At 37.0% G+C, this 16285-nt stretch overlaps 2 protein-coding genes across 3 annotated transcripts in view; one reads left to right on the top strand and one right to left on the bottom strand.

Moving 5' to 3' along the window:
• LOC117991212 (transcription factor hamlet-like) overlaps positions 1-6087 on the top strand; it is a 157105-nt gene extending 151018 nt beyond the window's left edge. For both annotated transcript variants that reach the window (XM_034978763.2, XM_069504985.1), the window contains one exon: positions 2623-6087. In XM_034978763.2, coding sequence (XP_034834654.1) covers positions 2643-3425 — 783 coding nt within the window. In that variant the 5' untranslated portion in view covers positions 2623-2642 and the 3' untranslated portion in view covers positions 3426-6087. The remainder of the gene's footprint in view (positions 1-2622) is intronic.
• The window catches only part of LOC117991118 (L-xylulose reductase-like), a 345757-nt gene continuing 329575 nt past the window's right edge, over positions 104-16285 (bottom strand). The window contains exon 2 of the transcript XR_011237857.1: positions 104-276. The gene's annotated coding sequence lies outside the window, so the exon portion shown is untranslated. The remainder of the gene's footprint in view (positions 277-16285) is intronic.

The raw sequence follows: 16285 nt of genomic DNA, 5'->3' as shown, positions 1-16285 counted from the left end.
ACGCGTGCCAGACCTTCGTCTAAATATATAAAAGGAAAAGGTGACTGACTGACTGACTGACTGACTGACTGACTGACTGACTGATCTATCAACGCACAGCTCAAACTACTGGACGGATCGGGATGAAATTTGGCATGCATAGATATATTTTGACGTAGGCATCCGCTAAGAAAGGATTTTTGAAAATTCAACCCCTAAGGGGGTGAAATATGGGTTTGAAATTTGTGTAGTCCACGCGGACGAAGTCGCGAGCATAAGCTAGTTATTTTATAAAAGCTGAAAGTTTCTCTGCGTATTGTCCCCAACACTGGGAGGAACGTTTGTTTGGTTCATGGTGGCTTTGAGAAATAACAGGCAATGAAGATGTAAATCTTACGTCATAGTATAAAGTCTAATTCTTTTTACATTTTCTTCAGAATAGTATTAGAAATCATGTCATGTATTGCCAGACACTTAGTTTCGTGGGTACCCCTCCAGACACCCTTAAACGTTAATTAATTTATTAAACTTTAAAGGTGTCTGGCAGAGGGTTGCCACCATACTACGTGTCTGGCAATGCGTGACGTGATTTCTAATACTATTCTGAAGAAAATAAATACTTTTAAACTTTAGGCATGTGCTTGTCTGCAATCACATCCAATAGGTGGCCCGTGGTGATGCAGCCAAAGGAGCGCCTGTCGCTCAAAACGCGGATTTTGACTTCGTATATTTTTTTTGTACCTAGTTACCTAGTATCTAAAACCCTATGCAAAATCGTCATACCTAGTAACGAAATCGCTAATCGCCGATGCATAAAGTATCATGTGTGTTTTACCCAAATCAATCGATCATGCATCGATGAAGTTGTACCGAGCAAGTGAAGCGACTTTTTTACGAATATCGTGTACGCGGTGTGAGCAGAAAACTAGACCAGTGAAAGGGACAAGGAGCGGCGATATAAACTAGACTAGTTTTTATGTGAGATGATATCCATGTCCATTATTTAAAAAGAAATTATTGTAAGATCATAAAATTAATTATTTTCACTATAGCTTACTAGCTTTTGCGAATGACTTGCCATCACGACAGAGTGGCTTTAGGTTCTTTTATGGATATAGTTAAAGACTTTTTCAGGGGATAAACCTAGATATTACAGTGTCTCTACCCATCTCTTTGCATATTCCTATCCCGGCCTGCGAACTCCTTGCAAATCCTTTTGAAATAGTTTTCAAAATTAGTCCGAACAAACAGACAGGCAGATAAAAACTTAAATAATGGGGTTAATATTTTGATAATAATATTGTATAAAAATGCCATAATTTGTATCAGAGCAATTAATAGTCTTATTTCGAAATTACATACAGACGACTTATTTCCATTTAATATCGAATGTATTTTTGGAGGTTTTTTATGACAGTTATTTACTTATTTGTTTTTTTTCATCGAAACATAACAGGTGGGTGAACTCTAATATTATGTTACATCGTGTATCGATAACCATATTATGCTGCAAGCACTATAAAGATCAATATCATAAGAATCTATCAGCATTTTGATTTAGCGTTTGCAATCTTGTTCGTAAGAAATATGTATTTACCTCATCGTAAAGTACCCAATAAAGTATCGTTAATAATTAATTTAAAAAACATCGTTTCTGTATCAATTGCTCTAGTTTCCGATGTCGCAAGGCAGTGGGCGTGCGTCGAAGGCGAGCGTAGGAGCTCGATCTGATGCCCTCTCCCCTGCGCTGAGCGGTCTCGCTGTTTCGTCATTTTAGTAAACGGTCAAACATTATACCAACTGTATTTTTGCTTGAAGAAAGCTCTGCTCGTAGAGACCACCCCAATTTATATTATTTAGTTATGAAATGAAAAGGCAGAAATGCAGCCAGTATTCTTGGCACCATTCCACGCGGGTATGATTTGTATAGTAATTAGATAAGGCTAGCTTTAAGTTTTATTGTAATATTTTCAATTAAAAAACCGGCCAAGTGCGAGTCAGGCTTGCGCGATGAGGGTTCCGTACTACAGTCGTATTTTTTCGACATTTTGCACGATAATTCAAAAACTATGATGCATAAAAATAAATAAAAATCTGTTTTAGAGTGTACAGGTAAAGACCTTTCATATGATACCCCACTTGATATAGTCACTCCTAACCTAACCTAACCTAACCCTAAATTCACGGTTTTCAGATTTTTCCCCAAATGTCAGCTATAAGATCTACCTACCTGCCAAATTTCATGATTCTAGGTCAACGGGAAGTACCCTGTAGGTTTCTTGACAGACAGACAGACAACAAAGTGATAAGGGTTCCGTTTTTCCTTTTGAGGTACGGAACCCTAAAAAAAGTTATGAAATGTATTGTATAGAATATGAGTAGATAGGTACCTAGGTATCTATAGGACATTAATAAAACTTGCAACTACCTACATATTTTTTGACAAGTTAACCATGACTTTCTCCTTGAAAGCGTTAAGCTTGTACAAGCGGTATACGACATAAGTTTATGTATGACGTGTTTACAGTCGGGGAGATTTGAAGCTACGAACTGTCGTAGGTATTCAAGTCCGCATTCTAAACCGTTGTGCTATTGAACCTAAGTGTAGTGAATGTATTTTCATAGAGCTTTATATTGTTCCAGGTCGGTGGCGCACGAGCCCGATGAGCGCGTGCGCGGCGGCCGCCATGCGCGAAAAGCACGCGGCGCCGCGCCGCCTCGCCTCCCCGCCCTCCTCGCCACTCGAGCGACACCCTAGCCCCCTGGGCTCCCCGCGCGCCGACGAGCCCCTCGACCTGCGAGTTACGCACAAGCGCCCCCAGCGGCTGGAAGATGAGAACTGTAACCTTATCGTGCCGTCGCCGCCGCCGCACCCGACGCACCCGACGCACCCGGCTCATCCTGCCCACCCGGCCCTGCTGCAGTTCTGCCGGCGCCTGCCTCTCGCACTGCCGGCCTCGTTCGGCCGCTACCCGTTCCTGCCGGCGGCGGCCGCGACCCTCCTCGCACCCGGCGCTCCTCGAGCGCCCCCCGTTCCTCAAAACCCAGGAGTGAACAGAGCCCGCGACCGATACACTTGCTCCTATTGTGGAAAAGCGTTTCCGCGTAGTGCGAACTTGACGAGACATTTACGGACACACACGGGCGAACAGCCCTACCGCTGCAAGTACTGTGAAAGATCCTTCTCGATATCGTCCAACTTGCAAAGACACGTACGGAACATTCATAACAAAGAACGGCCGTTTCGATGTCGTCATTGCGACCGTTGTTTCGGCCAGCAGACTAATTTGGATAGGCATCTGAAGAAGCATGAAGCGGAGAACGGGGACGACAACCGTCGGAGGTCTCCGGAAGAGACCTACTTTGAAGAAATTAGGTCGTTTATGGGCCGAGTGGCACCCGCCCGTCGCGCTGCCACGGCCGCTAGTGTCGCGGACCACACTTGATAGTAAACTTAAACAAAAATCCCAAAACAATAATCTGGTCGATACATCCAAATGACTCTTGTGTGTAATTAATTACAACCGTACCTACGTCTGACTTAGTGAGTTGACGCTTGACCGATCTATAAACCGCGCCATTAAAAAATGTGTTTAAACTGTTGCAATGTACAAAAACATTCCATTTTGGCTGTAAAATTCTATAATATAAAGTAGCATGTACATTGTACATAGACTTAGCGAATATTCCTAGTTGTTACCGCTTTTATTTTTCTTCAGAAAAAATGGCGCAGATAAGTGAAAATAATGTTGTGTCGGCTTAAGGTTATGAAGAAGTGATAAACATACTTTATGTAAATATAAAGCTATCGTTCAAAGTAGTTTAGTTAGAACGTGTACCGAATTTTTACTACCGATAAAGATATACGAACTAGGATTTATTTTGTATTCATTGTGCATAAAAGACGTAAATATAATTTAAGTGTTCAGAGAGTGTTCGCTATATTTTAGATTTAGATATAAAATAAAAATGTATGAATGTAAGTAGTTTTGTAATATTTTTTGTAAATTTTGCTTCATTTGATGTTATGTTAGTATTTTAGTCTGAGAGGAAACGCCGGTTACCAATAAACATATGACTTGTTGCTTATTGATGATAATAATATATGAATAATTTTATAAAATGTTAGAAAAAGTTGTTTAAAATTGATCTGATCGATGAATACTTACTTATATTGAGTGTAAATTACTTACTTTAACCATTTATGATCAAACTAGTTCAATAATCGAAAGAGCTATTAGTTCGATAGCCCGCCAAAGGAAACCTTTTTTAGTTTACACGTGTTTAACGACCAAGGTGTAAATAGTTTCGGATGTATAACTTTTAGTCTTAGGGCATGATATTGTAGCAAGTGCATAGGGCACACCTGAGTTACTGTCTGACATGTACTCCGGCAAATATTATATGTCATACCAAGGCAACGGCCATACTCCATACATACCTAATCAGAACGCTGGCAAAACGAAGACAGGTGATAGTACTGATGATAAGTGATGTGATACTACAAAAAAACGTGAAAAAAAAAAACTTATATTTTGTAAAATTTCACGATTGCAGTATACAAATAAAACATCTGATAACGCTAAGTTTTTGCTAGCGTTCTGTTTACACCCTGTATATTTTTTGATATAGTAACTGGGGCACGCACCACACACCCTGTTCGCTCGCTATAATATCACGTCTTATCTCTGTCGGTTGTAGAAACAGCTCTTCTCATAAATGGGTTCGTTCTTTTAGTTTTTAGGGCAAAACCACAGAGTAATTATTAATATTATTATTCCTGTGACGACACTGTGTCGCCCTGTTTGTTATGTTTAAAATATTACGCAAATTATAATGTATTTTTTATATTTTTCTGAGATTTTAAATATTTAGAAAATTTTATTATAAAGTCTATTGTAAATCTATTGACAACCTATCTAATTGTTTCAAATTCGTTAAACTAAATTAAGATAAACAACTGTGATTTTAATTATTACTCGGCCACTATTGGATCTGCGTATATGAATATTGTATCAATTTTATTGACGAAGTCTCTCAATGAACTAATGTAAACGTTCCTTTAAGTATAGATAGATCTCTATTATTGTTACGAGTATAAAGTATTGTATAAATGTATCCCTATCGACACCTTGCTACATATTTATTGATTCCTATAATTATGTACACACTATAGACTTTGGTGAATGAATGCACCTACATATTATAAAAGAATTATTTACTCAAAATGCTTTTAAAAATACCTTTTTAAAAATGCATTCTATTATCTAAATCTATGTAATTTAAATATTGTTTGTCTTGCCATCTAAAAATATTGCTCTTTTCGATATTAGTACGAATAAAATGTAGGTAATTTACTAGTTTTTTTTTATTATTCTTAGTTTATATACCTGATAAGAGTGCCTGATTTAAAAAAAATGGAAAAAATCACAAATATTAATCTTCATTATTTTAGGTAGGTACATACCAATTCATTTTACGTAGATGCTTCTACATATTGGGTAACACTCTACATAGGTATAAATTCTAAGATACTTTTATGAATTGTAGTTAACATAACTATATGTATTACCTTCAGGGATAACAAAGCTATTCTGCCGTCCTTTTACTAAAAAGCTAATCTAAAAAAAAAATGTTTAAGCTATCGAAAAAAACTTATATCTATATTTTTGTAGTTTTAGTTTTAGTCCAACATAATATTGTTTTTTTAGAAAAATTAGTTTTTGAGCATTGCCGTGTTATTGTCGATAACTAAAAAAAATTGTGCAGTTAACAGCTTTTTAGTTAAAGGGCGACAGTATTATTGTTATATTCTTATAATATCTCTTAATACAATAATTCTATAATTATATTGTTATAATATTTGGCGTTTACACTATTTCAGAGTCATTGTTACCTTTTAAATTTAACATTTTGCCATGTCTTTACTGTTTAGTATACTCGTACCAAATCTATTAAACAAGTAAGAGATGCTATTTAACTTATCACTAGATTGTGTAAGAAATAGAGATTATATTACCTTTTTCGTTTTTGTACTTTTGATACCTATTAGTCGTTGGAAGGTCACCGATTACCTTGTCAAAATAAAATAAATAATATTAAATCGAATCTGTGTATTTTCATTAACAAAAAAGAACAACCCACATCTAACTACACTGGTGCGCTTTCAACTTATGCTTCAACTTTCGTATATGTATGCGTCATGTACCTATAAACTGCCAAAGCAAGGCTTGTAATAGCGTGCATATAGTCTATCTATTAAATATATAAAAGGAAAAGATGACTGACTGATCTATCAACGCACAGCTCAAACTACTGGACGGATAGGGCTGAAATTTGACATGCAGATAGCTATTATGACGTAGACATCCGCTAAGAAAGGATTTTTGAAAATTCAAACCCTAAGGGGTAATATTTTACCCCTTAGCGCGCTGTCAATATAGTAAGACATATTCAACTAGATTTCGTTGAAAGACATTATTATGTTTCTATATAGGTAGGTAGTGAAAGTCATAGATACCGACGCTTATAGCTTGATTTTGTTCATGAAAGGAAAATTTGCAGAATTATATCAGTAAGTACCTATCCGTTCCTGTAGATAGTTTCAGTATGGAGAACTTTTAATTTACAAGTATTATGCTAGATGTAATCCAACTCTTTCTTATACTTAAAAGCAGATACCTACCTATAGGTGGTTAAGCCCATTTTACGCCCGAAGGACGCCAGAGGCATTCTAGCGCGCCGCCTCACGACCGGCATGGCGTTTACGATATGATTATACTTTATTACCATTAATTTGAGACAAACGTACCTCCCAGATCCGAGGCAGTTTCATAAACAAACTATTGAATTTATTGTGCTAATTAGAGAAACCTGAGCTTTGTACCTGTATATCTATTGAAGTTTTATAACCAACCAATCCTATTAAATTGACTTCCTCAATAAATGAAAATGATTTATTTCTATTCGTTGGATTTTACAATTTGTTTTATTGTAATCTCATCAAGGTATTGCTCCAGAGTCGAGTGGCGTACACAAATGTATGTATGTTTGTATGAAGTCGGGCGAGCATAATAACAGAAACTAGAAATCAAAGCTTAAAGCTCGCCCGACTTCAACATACATACCTACACGTGTAGAAACAAAAGTTATTTGTAGTGGTTTTGGAAGTCGGTTTTTTTAATATTTCTTTATAATATTTATTGGTAACGCTTTGATTTTCCGTAATAAAAAACCTATCCTTCACCCAGATGCTAGCTATCTCTGTGTGAAAAGGAAATACATACACTCGCATTTATATTAGTATGGATATGGATTATATTTTTACCGTGCGGCCCTGTGGCAAGTCGTAATGTCGCACTATGTTGCTCTGGCGTAAATAAGGCTTGAAATATATGACCTATCCCTAGTATTATACACTGAGGGACCAAAATGTTATCCAAGATATAAAACGAAATAGGATATCGCCATTTAAATAGGGAAGTTTGATAACAGAGCGAAAGATTACTTGTAATTACACAATAAATTTTATTGAGTAAACGCCGCCCTATTCTAGTCTATTCCTAGCTACAAAGTATAGGTTTCTTTATGTATAGAACCTTAACGGAATCGTTTCTTAAATGTATGTCTCAAGTTACAGGAGAAAAGTTTATGCATATTTTATATCAAGCGTTGTGTAAAACTATAATAAAAACTGATGCCAGTGACTTCGTCCGCGTGGATTTAGGTTTTTAAGAATCCTGTTGGAATTTTTCGGAATTCTTTGTTTTTCGGGCATTTACGTTTCATAGAGAGAGTACATCAAGTGTCTAGAATCTAGATCCACCGGTTTGGGCTGTGCGTAGTTTGTAAGTCACGATACTTTTTTATTAGCCTAGGTGCCTATCTATAGATAATTTAAACCTTAACATTAAAGACTATTTTGCAAGTTTATCCATCCTGTAATACGCACATTAATTCAGCATCGTCGTTATCTATCTTTAAAGCTCTAATTACCCAGGAGAGCTATGAAACGTCTACCTATTGAAACAAAATAGCGAGTTTTCTTTCAGAGCGTTTTTTGATACCGTAACGTCAGAGTGAACTAGAGTGAAAGAAAACTCGCGGTTTGATCCTGAATCCACATCTATCAAATATTAGGCAAGGAGAGATGTGATATCAAGGATACCTAGTAGCTTCCTAGCCTACCTAGTGTCAAATGTAGGTAACATCCTCTGGTGCTGCAAATGTTCATGGGCGTCATCACTTATCATCAGGTGACCCACCTGCTCGTTTGCTCGCTATTCTTTTTTTTTACATTTGACGCCTGTAGGTGAAACTTTTTGTTTCAAGTTTCTTAAATGTCGTGAACTGTGGTAGCGTGGTAGCTCTCTCCAGTGCATCGCTGCCATACGCTTGGAATTTTTTCCACAGTGAAAAATTAAAATCGCGTTCTTCTTTACATTAGAACCTAATCTAGTGCAGGCTTTACTGGGTGGGGCATGTTGCACAACGATGACACGGCCGGGCGCTTGTTAGCGCGCGCGCGTGCCACCATTGCGTTGCTCGCGATATTTATTGCTTATTGAAAAACTGCCGATCGCTTTCGCAGAATTATGACTTTTGCGGTTGACTCCTAGACTTTTTGCATGTGTTTCAACTTTAAATTGCGTCGGCGGTCGTCGGTGCACCATCGTGACGAAATTCGGCAAATACACCAATTATGAATGTGGTTATCGATTTTAGAAATCACGGGCAAAAAAATCTGTATAGTACACGACAAATCGAGATGGCAATCTGGGAAGGAACGCCCCGCATACCCGCACACCCCCTGCGCTAATACAGTGCAAGGGAGCGCAGGTGGCATGCGGTTGTGCGGGGCGTCTCCCCGCCTCATACCCCGATTGGCATCTCAACCTGTCGTCGACTATAGGTATGCATGTAACAAATGTTACGTTTGCACTCGTTTTCGAGTTTCGAGTTTCGCTGAAAGCACTGCACGGTGAAAGTGTAGTAAGCATAAAATATTGTAATCGCTTTTATAATGAGCTTCTTATTAATTCAATAATGACATTTACTGAGCGCAATAATTACAAGTATAAAATGTAGAGATAATGTAAATTTTGAAAGGTCGCTACGAGTTCCTCGGGCACAGATAAGATGTAACCAGCGAAATCAACCAGTCTGTGGTCAGTTGCGTGATTTTGAGAGCATACTTGCGGTGACATGTTACCACGGATATAAAGTTAAGTGGAGATTTATATACTACTTATATTGTTCTCACGACGTCTTTATCACACTGAATTACAACGCATGGAAAAGATTTTTAAAAATCTCAACAAATCACCTTTGAATTGAGCCTCAATAGCTCAACGGGTAAAGGAGTGGACTGAAAACCGAAAGGTTGACGGTTCAAACCCCGCCCGTTGCACTTTTGTCGTACCTACTCCTAGCACACGCTGTCGGAGACGGAAGGAGAATATTACTTATTTAACATAGCTAATATTCTTTTTTTTTTAAGTTATAAGTAGCTGTAATTTGATATTTAGCTATAATTAATAGTTAATTACAGTCCAGGCCTGAAACAAAGCGATTACTGGCCGAGTATTATTGGAAGGCCGAGGCAAAGCCGAGGACGTCTCAAGTGAATTTAAACTAAACGAGGTCGGTAATTGCTATTTCCGCTGAGATTTGTATAGTAGGTACTTTTCTCCCATTTGCGAGGAACCAATAAAAATAGTCTACTAAAGAACCTCGTCAGCATAGAATATTGAATAGAATAGAATAGAATATAACAAAAATAGAATAGTGTATCGTGTTTAAGTAAATAATTTGGTTAATTTGCATGTATGTATATAATTATAGCATAATTTAACCGTTCCTAGTTTCGATTCTGCCTTCTCTACAAAAAATGTTTTCGAAGTCGTTTCCAGCAACTTTACAATCAACGGGCCGAAACAGGTGACCGATCCATCAGCTGTGCTCAGTGAGGTGGCTAATTAAAGGAAAGCAAGGTCGGCTGATGAAACCAGACTAGCGCCCACTCTAGCACGCCACAAAAACAACGAGGCTTACGCAACGCGTTTCTCCTGCGAGATCACTGTGGACACTGGACTGGACACTTATTGATATTCGACATCGAAATCATTTGTCAAATTAAAAACATGATCATTTACGTTGGTTCCACACGTTGGCCCCAACGCTGGCCCCAACAATGTAACGGCAATGTTAATTCACTATCAATACCTACTGATAATAATTTTTGAATGGTATTTATTCGCTGTAAGTGATAAATACTTGAATTATTATCATAAATAATAATTATATAGGTTGAATATTTGAAAGCTAAAATCTCTTATCGACTAAAGCCCCATATTGTTCCACGCATCGCCTGATGGCTCGGCTAGGGGGCCAGGCCAAACACGTTCGTGCAACCCAGCCAGCAGCGGCGCCTGCTGAGGACTCCTTCTGGGATCAATACAGTCCCTACACGCCGTTTGAGGCACACCATGAACCTGTCAAACCAGAGTGAACTAATCCAGTGGTACAGTTGTAACTTCACTAAGTAATTCTCTAGTTTTCCTGATATCTAGATTTTGTGCATTTCAAACTTTAAAAAATAACAAAACAATGTTTCGTATCTGATTGGCTGACACTCTCTCACTATTGACTGAAATGTATAGTTGCAGCAAGAATACCCTAGATTCAGCCAATCAAAACTATTGAGATTGTAGCAATGATTGATAAGGCTTTTCCGGAATTGAGCAGCTGTTGAAAGCAAACTACTGATTGCTGACTATGGCCAAAACCCTTCTCACTCTGAGAGGAGACCCGTGCTCTGTATTGAGCCGGCGATGGGTTGATCATAATGATGATGATGATGACTGATTGCTGTTCCATAGTGGATTTATAAAAAAACAAGAGGTAACATAAAGTAGGATTCGCACACTATTTTAAGAACTTTAAAGAGTAAGTAAATATCTAACATTCAAAATAGGTATAGAATATTTATTTACACAAGCAAAGCCCTGACATTACCTAGTTTAAAACTTGTTAGACATATGTATCTATTATAAAAGGAAAAGGTGACTGACTGACTGATCTATCAACGCACAGCTCAAACTGCTGGATGGATCGGCCTAAAATTTGGCATGCAGATAGTTAGACTGACGTAGACTTCCGTTAAAATAGGATTTCGACCAAGAATTTTGTCAACAATTTCCTGTTTTAAGAACACTAGGAACCTCAGATATCAATTTTGAAATCGGTCCAATAGCAAAGAATTTCAAAATGGCATCCACTTTTTTAAATCTTGAAAACAATTTCCTATTTAATGAACACTAGGAACCTCAGATATCGATTTTGAAAGAAATCAGTAGGCAAAAATATTATAAAACCCAATCGTAACGATTCAGACTGTAACAGTGATTGATGCAAGTTTCCCATAATCGACAAACAGTACCTACCTACCGATGTTCCCATTATCAGTTTGACCTGTTCGTGTGTGGTTGGCCTTAAGTATGGACAAACTTGCTTATCGATACGAAATATACAGCTGGAAGGTGGTTGGAAGCATCGTTGGTCACGTGTACGTATAATGATCTCTCATTTTGGAAGAATGCCTTATATAGCCCGAGTCGGTTACAGTAAGGATATTACGTATTACGTGGGCAGTCTACACTTTAATGGCTTAATTAGGAATGAAATTAATTGAACGAGACTAATACTTTGATATTTGAGAATCTACTTTTTATGTAACAAGTTCTATTGACTTGAAATTTTGTTTCAAGATTTTTTTAGGGAGGTGGAGGCAATTAATTAAACACTGTTGTCGATAATGTTGGTAAATTTATTTAAACACCTACTAATTGTTAATATGTAAATAAGCGTTTAAACGATGACCAAAGGCAATAACAATTAAAACTAATCTATAAAATAAATCTAAATTAAAACTAAGAAATTAAAATAAAAACTTATAGAAAAGCGACGTCTAGTAACAACAAATCGATATTTTTAATATAGATTGGGTTGGTCAAACATATTATGTATTTTATAAGTTTCAATATAAATTGAGTAAGCAGTGCCTGGTGCCTACTGTAAAACAAAGTTTATAATCGAATCAGCTTCGATTAAGTTATAACCGTTATCGAATTTTTGAAGAAGAATATTTAATTTCAAGCTCCAATTATGTACCATCTGCATACTCATATTATAGGGACGTTGCATACGAAATTTTTCTTACAATTTCCCACCACAATTATCGAAATGACCGCGAGCTCATTCGATAAGTGCCTTACTTTAAAGCGATGGACCTCGTTATGCCTCATTTAAAAGCAGTTACGATCTGAAAAGTTCTCGATAACTGAATTAAGTGGAACAGTGCATCGAATAAATGTTCCATACATCGATAATTGTACGTTGACCGTGATGATAAGGTGCAACACTATTGTGTGTAATTCTGCTCCGTATTACTAAATTATACACTGCCTCTCTGTACCTACAACAACCTCCGTTAACCGGTCTTGAGAAAATAGAGATCCTTCATTCATGTTGAAAAATGGTCCGATTCTTAATGTTCTCCAATTACAATATTTTGAATATGATGCAAACTGAAGTTGGTTGTTGTGAACCCTTCTTATTCTGAGAGGAGATCTGTGTTCAGTAGTGAGCCAGTGATGGGTTGATGACGATGATAATGATGATGGTGATGTGAAAAGTGATTATAATTTTAACAATAAGCTCCTATGCGGTTTGACTGGCTTGTAATTTAAAAAAATATGTATCATAATAATTTTTCTAACGTATAACTTTAAAACGTCTCTTTAACATTTTTAAGTAGGGCTTTGTACTTCCTCTAGGATCTTACTCAGTATAAATTAATAATTTATTTCCCAATCAATGTAGAGACTCCTCTCTACATCTTATTTAGTAATTAATATAGGTGTTTTATTTTAATTAAAAACAACGTAATTCAATGTCTACAAAACTTGAAATGAAGTACTTACGTGCAAGTAAGAAGACATTTGTACATAAAAATAATTAATGTATGTATGTTTATTACATGTTTAAATGTACATTCCTACTCATCAAAGATCAAGGCTATACATAGATGGTAAATACAATACTATATTTTTATATTGAGTGTTAGATAGGTACTCATGTTTGAGAAAAATTAGGAAAATAGATAGGTAGCTTATACGCGATGCCAGCGTAGTGTGATGGCAACATATCTTCACACAAGTGCTGACACAAACTGCACAAAGTTTGAACGATGCGCGAACGTACATAAACGAACGAACACACAAACATTAATTTTTATATAATGTATAATATGAATATACCGTGCAATGGAGCTAAAAATAAATAAATAAAAGCTAAAACCTACAAGACCCTCTGCGCTCAATCTAAATGCCCTGACAGGTCGACTCGTCAGCCGCCGCCCGTCACATTATAATAATATATTCGGTACAGGCGCAACAAGTATGTTTCGCTTTGATCTAAAATATCAGGCAAAAATTAATTAACCTGAATCGTAATAATTATTTTGAGAATATTGACCAGGAATAATTCCAAAAGTTAAAATATGACTTCCCTCAAATACATTTTAATTAATTAAGCAATTTAAATCAAATACACTTATTAAGTCGAGGCTATTTTGAATTCCTTAGTGACAAAGTTGCGTGGAAGCAACCTGCTGAGTTATGCAGTTGCCCACAAGATGGTGTTATGTATACCTTTTTTTGATTTGAAAAGAGCAACTGTTGAATTTCTTGGCGGCTCTTCTCAGTAGGTATAATTTTCATTCCGAACCGATGGTAGAGTGACAGGCGTAGTAGTAAAATATGATAAGAAACTACATGAAATAAACAAATTTTGATTTAGATTTTTTGATTTGATTTACATACATAATTATTATACTATGCTATTTATGACAGAGTGAACTAGAGTGAGGGAGCTCTCGGTTTCATCCTGAATAGACATCTGTCAAACATTAGATATTTGAGCACTAGGGGTGACGTGAAATCAAAAATTTATAATAATATTTTTTCCCATTTCACATACCTAGTCGTTTCAAAGATATATTACGCGACAGGTTGAGATGGCAATCAGGATCACTGCATAGCCCCCGCGCTAACCCGGTGCGGGATAGCGCGGGTGACGTGTGGGTGTGGAGAGCGTCCCCCGCCTCATACCCCGATTGCCATCTCGACCTGTCGCGTACTAACCATTATCTTAGTTTCATTGCCTACATTTGACGCCTGCCAGCAGGTATAGATGAAGCCTCGAGGTATTATTAGAAGGTTTAATAAATGTCATGAACTGTGTTTTTTGTTTGAGTAAATAAATGTAGGTGTTTTGTTGTTGTATTGTTGGAGCAAAGTGGAGCGCACCCGATGTAAATCAGCGGCTAATTCTGGTCAAGTTTTCGCAATAAACTCGATCACACTCGATTTACCTGCATACTTTTGCCGCTTCAAATTAATTTGCTTCGGCGTGATATGATTTAAGAAAGCGGTTACGAAACATGTACGAATATACTCGCAAATTAATCGTGCATGCCTCAGTGAACCAATTTTATTTAAAGTAGGTATTTATTTTATATTTTACAACAGTCTGCCAATCCGCACTTGGCCAGCGTGGTAGACCCAAGCCGTTCTCATTATGAAAGGAGACCGGTACTTAGTAATAAGCCGGCAATGGATTGACATGATCAACATGATGATATTTTCAATATTATTATAATACTAATCCATAAGTACTTAATATTATAAATGCGAAAGTGTGTCTGTCCGTCTGCTAGATTTTCACAGCCAAATAGTATAACTGATTTTGATGAAATTTGGTACAGAATTAACTTACATCCCGGGGAATGATATAAGCAACTTTTTGTCCAGGACAATCACAAAGTCAAAAATTCTCGTGGATTTTCAAAAAACTTAAATCCACGCGAGTAGCATCTAGTATCAGTATAATAAAGTTTACCTAATGAGTATGAAAAGGAAAGATGCTCAATTTATGTATCATGTTACAAAGTCAACTTCAAAGCTTTAATTCAGTACACAAGACCGAACTGAAATAAGTATCGCGATGAAATGAATAAAGATTTCTCAAAAAAAAATCTTTGTAAGTAGATTTAGCCAGTAGGTATCAACCACGAAGTAGAAAATATTTTGTACCCCGTGGTATCAACTGAGTCATAAATTCGAGATTTTTTTAATCTAGGTACTTATACAGTGCTTGACTGCAGTCAGGCTTGCTGGCAAACCAAGCTGGCGTGTGATGATGGAGCCTAGTACTTAAATTTAAAATCTAATTTAAATAAACATATTTTTTTGTTATCAACATAAACAAACAATAATAACAATATTTAATCGTTAATAATAATTAATAAAAAATTACAAAATAAGTTTTAAAAAATATTCTCGTAATTATAATATAATTGTGTCGAGCCGGACACAAATGCAGTGGGCGAAAGAAATGCGGGAGTGCATTCATCGCATACGTGTGTTTAATTAATCAGATCGCGAAGGATACTCGGCCGCCTCGTCTTCCGCAGCTCATTATTGCGGTATTCGCTCGAGTTTTGTAACTTTGAACCACTTTTTATTTTCGGCAGACTATAAAGGGTCAATGCAGACGGACTCTTTTTTCTTTATAGACTAGCGCTTGACTGCAATCAGACCTAGAGTGGCAAGTGATAATGCAGCCTAAGATGGAATGCGCTTGTCTAGTAAATGCCTATTAATCGCATACGTCTGTTTAATTAATCACACCGCGGAGGATACTCGGCCGCCTCGTCGTCCGCAGCTCATTATTCCGGTATTTGCTCGAGTTTTGTAACTTTGAACCACTTTTTATTTTCGGCAGGCTATAAAGGGTCAATGCAGACGGACTCTTTTTTCTTTATAGACTAGTGCTTGACTGCAATCAGACCTAGAGTGGCAAGTGATCTTTCTTTCTGGGCTGGTTTCCGCACTTAAACGTTTCCGTCTGTTGTGCGTAGTGGCAAGTGATAATGCAGCCTAAGATGGAATGCGCTTGTCTAGTAAATGCCTATTCATCGCATACGTCTGTTTAATTAATCACACCGCGGAGGATACTCGGCCGCCTCGTCGCGTCGTCCGCAGCTCATTATTCCGGTATTTGCTCGAGTTTTGTAACTTTGAACCACTTTTTATTTTCGGCAGGCTAAAACTATAAAGGGTCAATGCAGACGGACTCTTTTTTCTTTATAGACTAGCTCTAATAAAACGTATATACTATCGATACGCAGAAGCAATTTTTTTTAAATCGGGGTTATCTACTTACTCATGAAAATGTAAAGCGG

Source organism: Maniola hyperantus, chromosome 19, assembly GCF_902806685.2.
Source record: "Maniola hyperantus chromosome 19, iAphHyp1.2, whole genome shotgun sequence".
In the NCBI taxonomy this organism is placed as follows: domain Eukaryota; kingdom Metazoa; phylum Arthropoda; class Insecta; order Lepidoptera; family Nymphalidae; genus Maniola; species Maniola hyperantus.
This window is presented reverse-complemented; position numbering and strand designations above follow the sequence as displayed.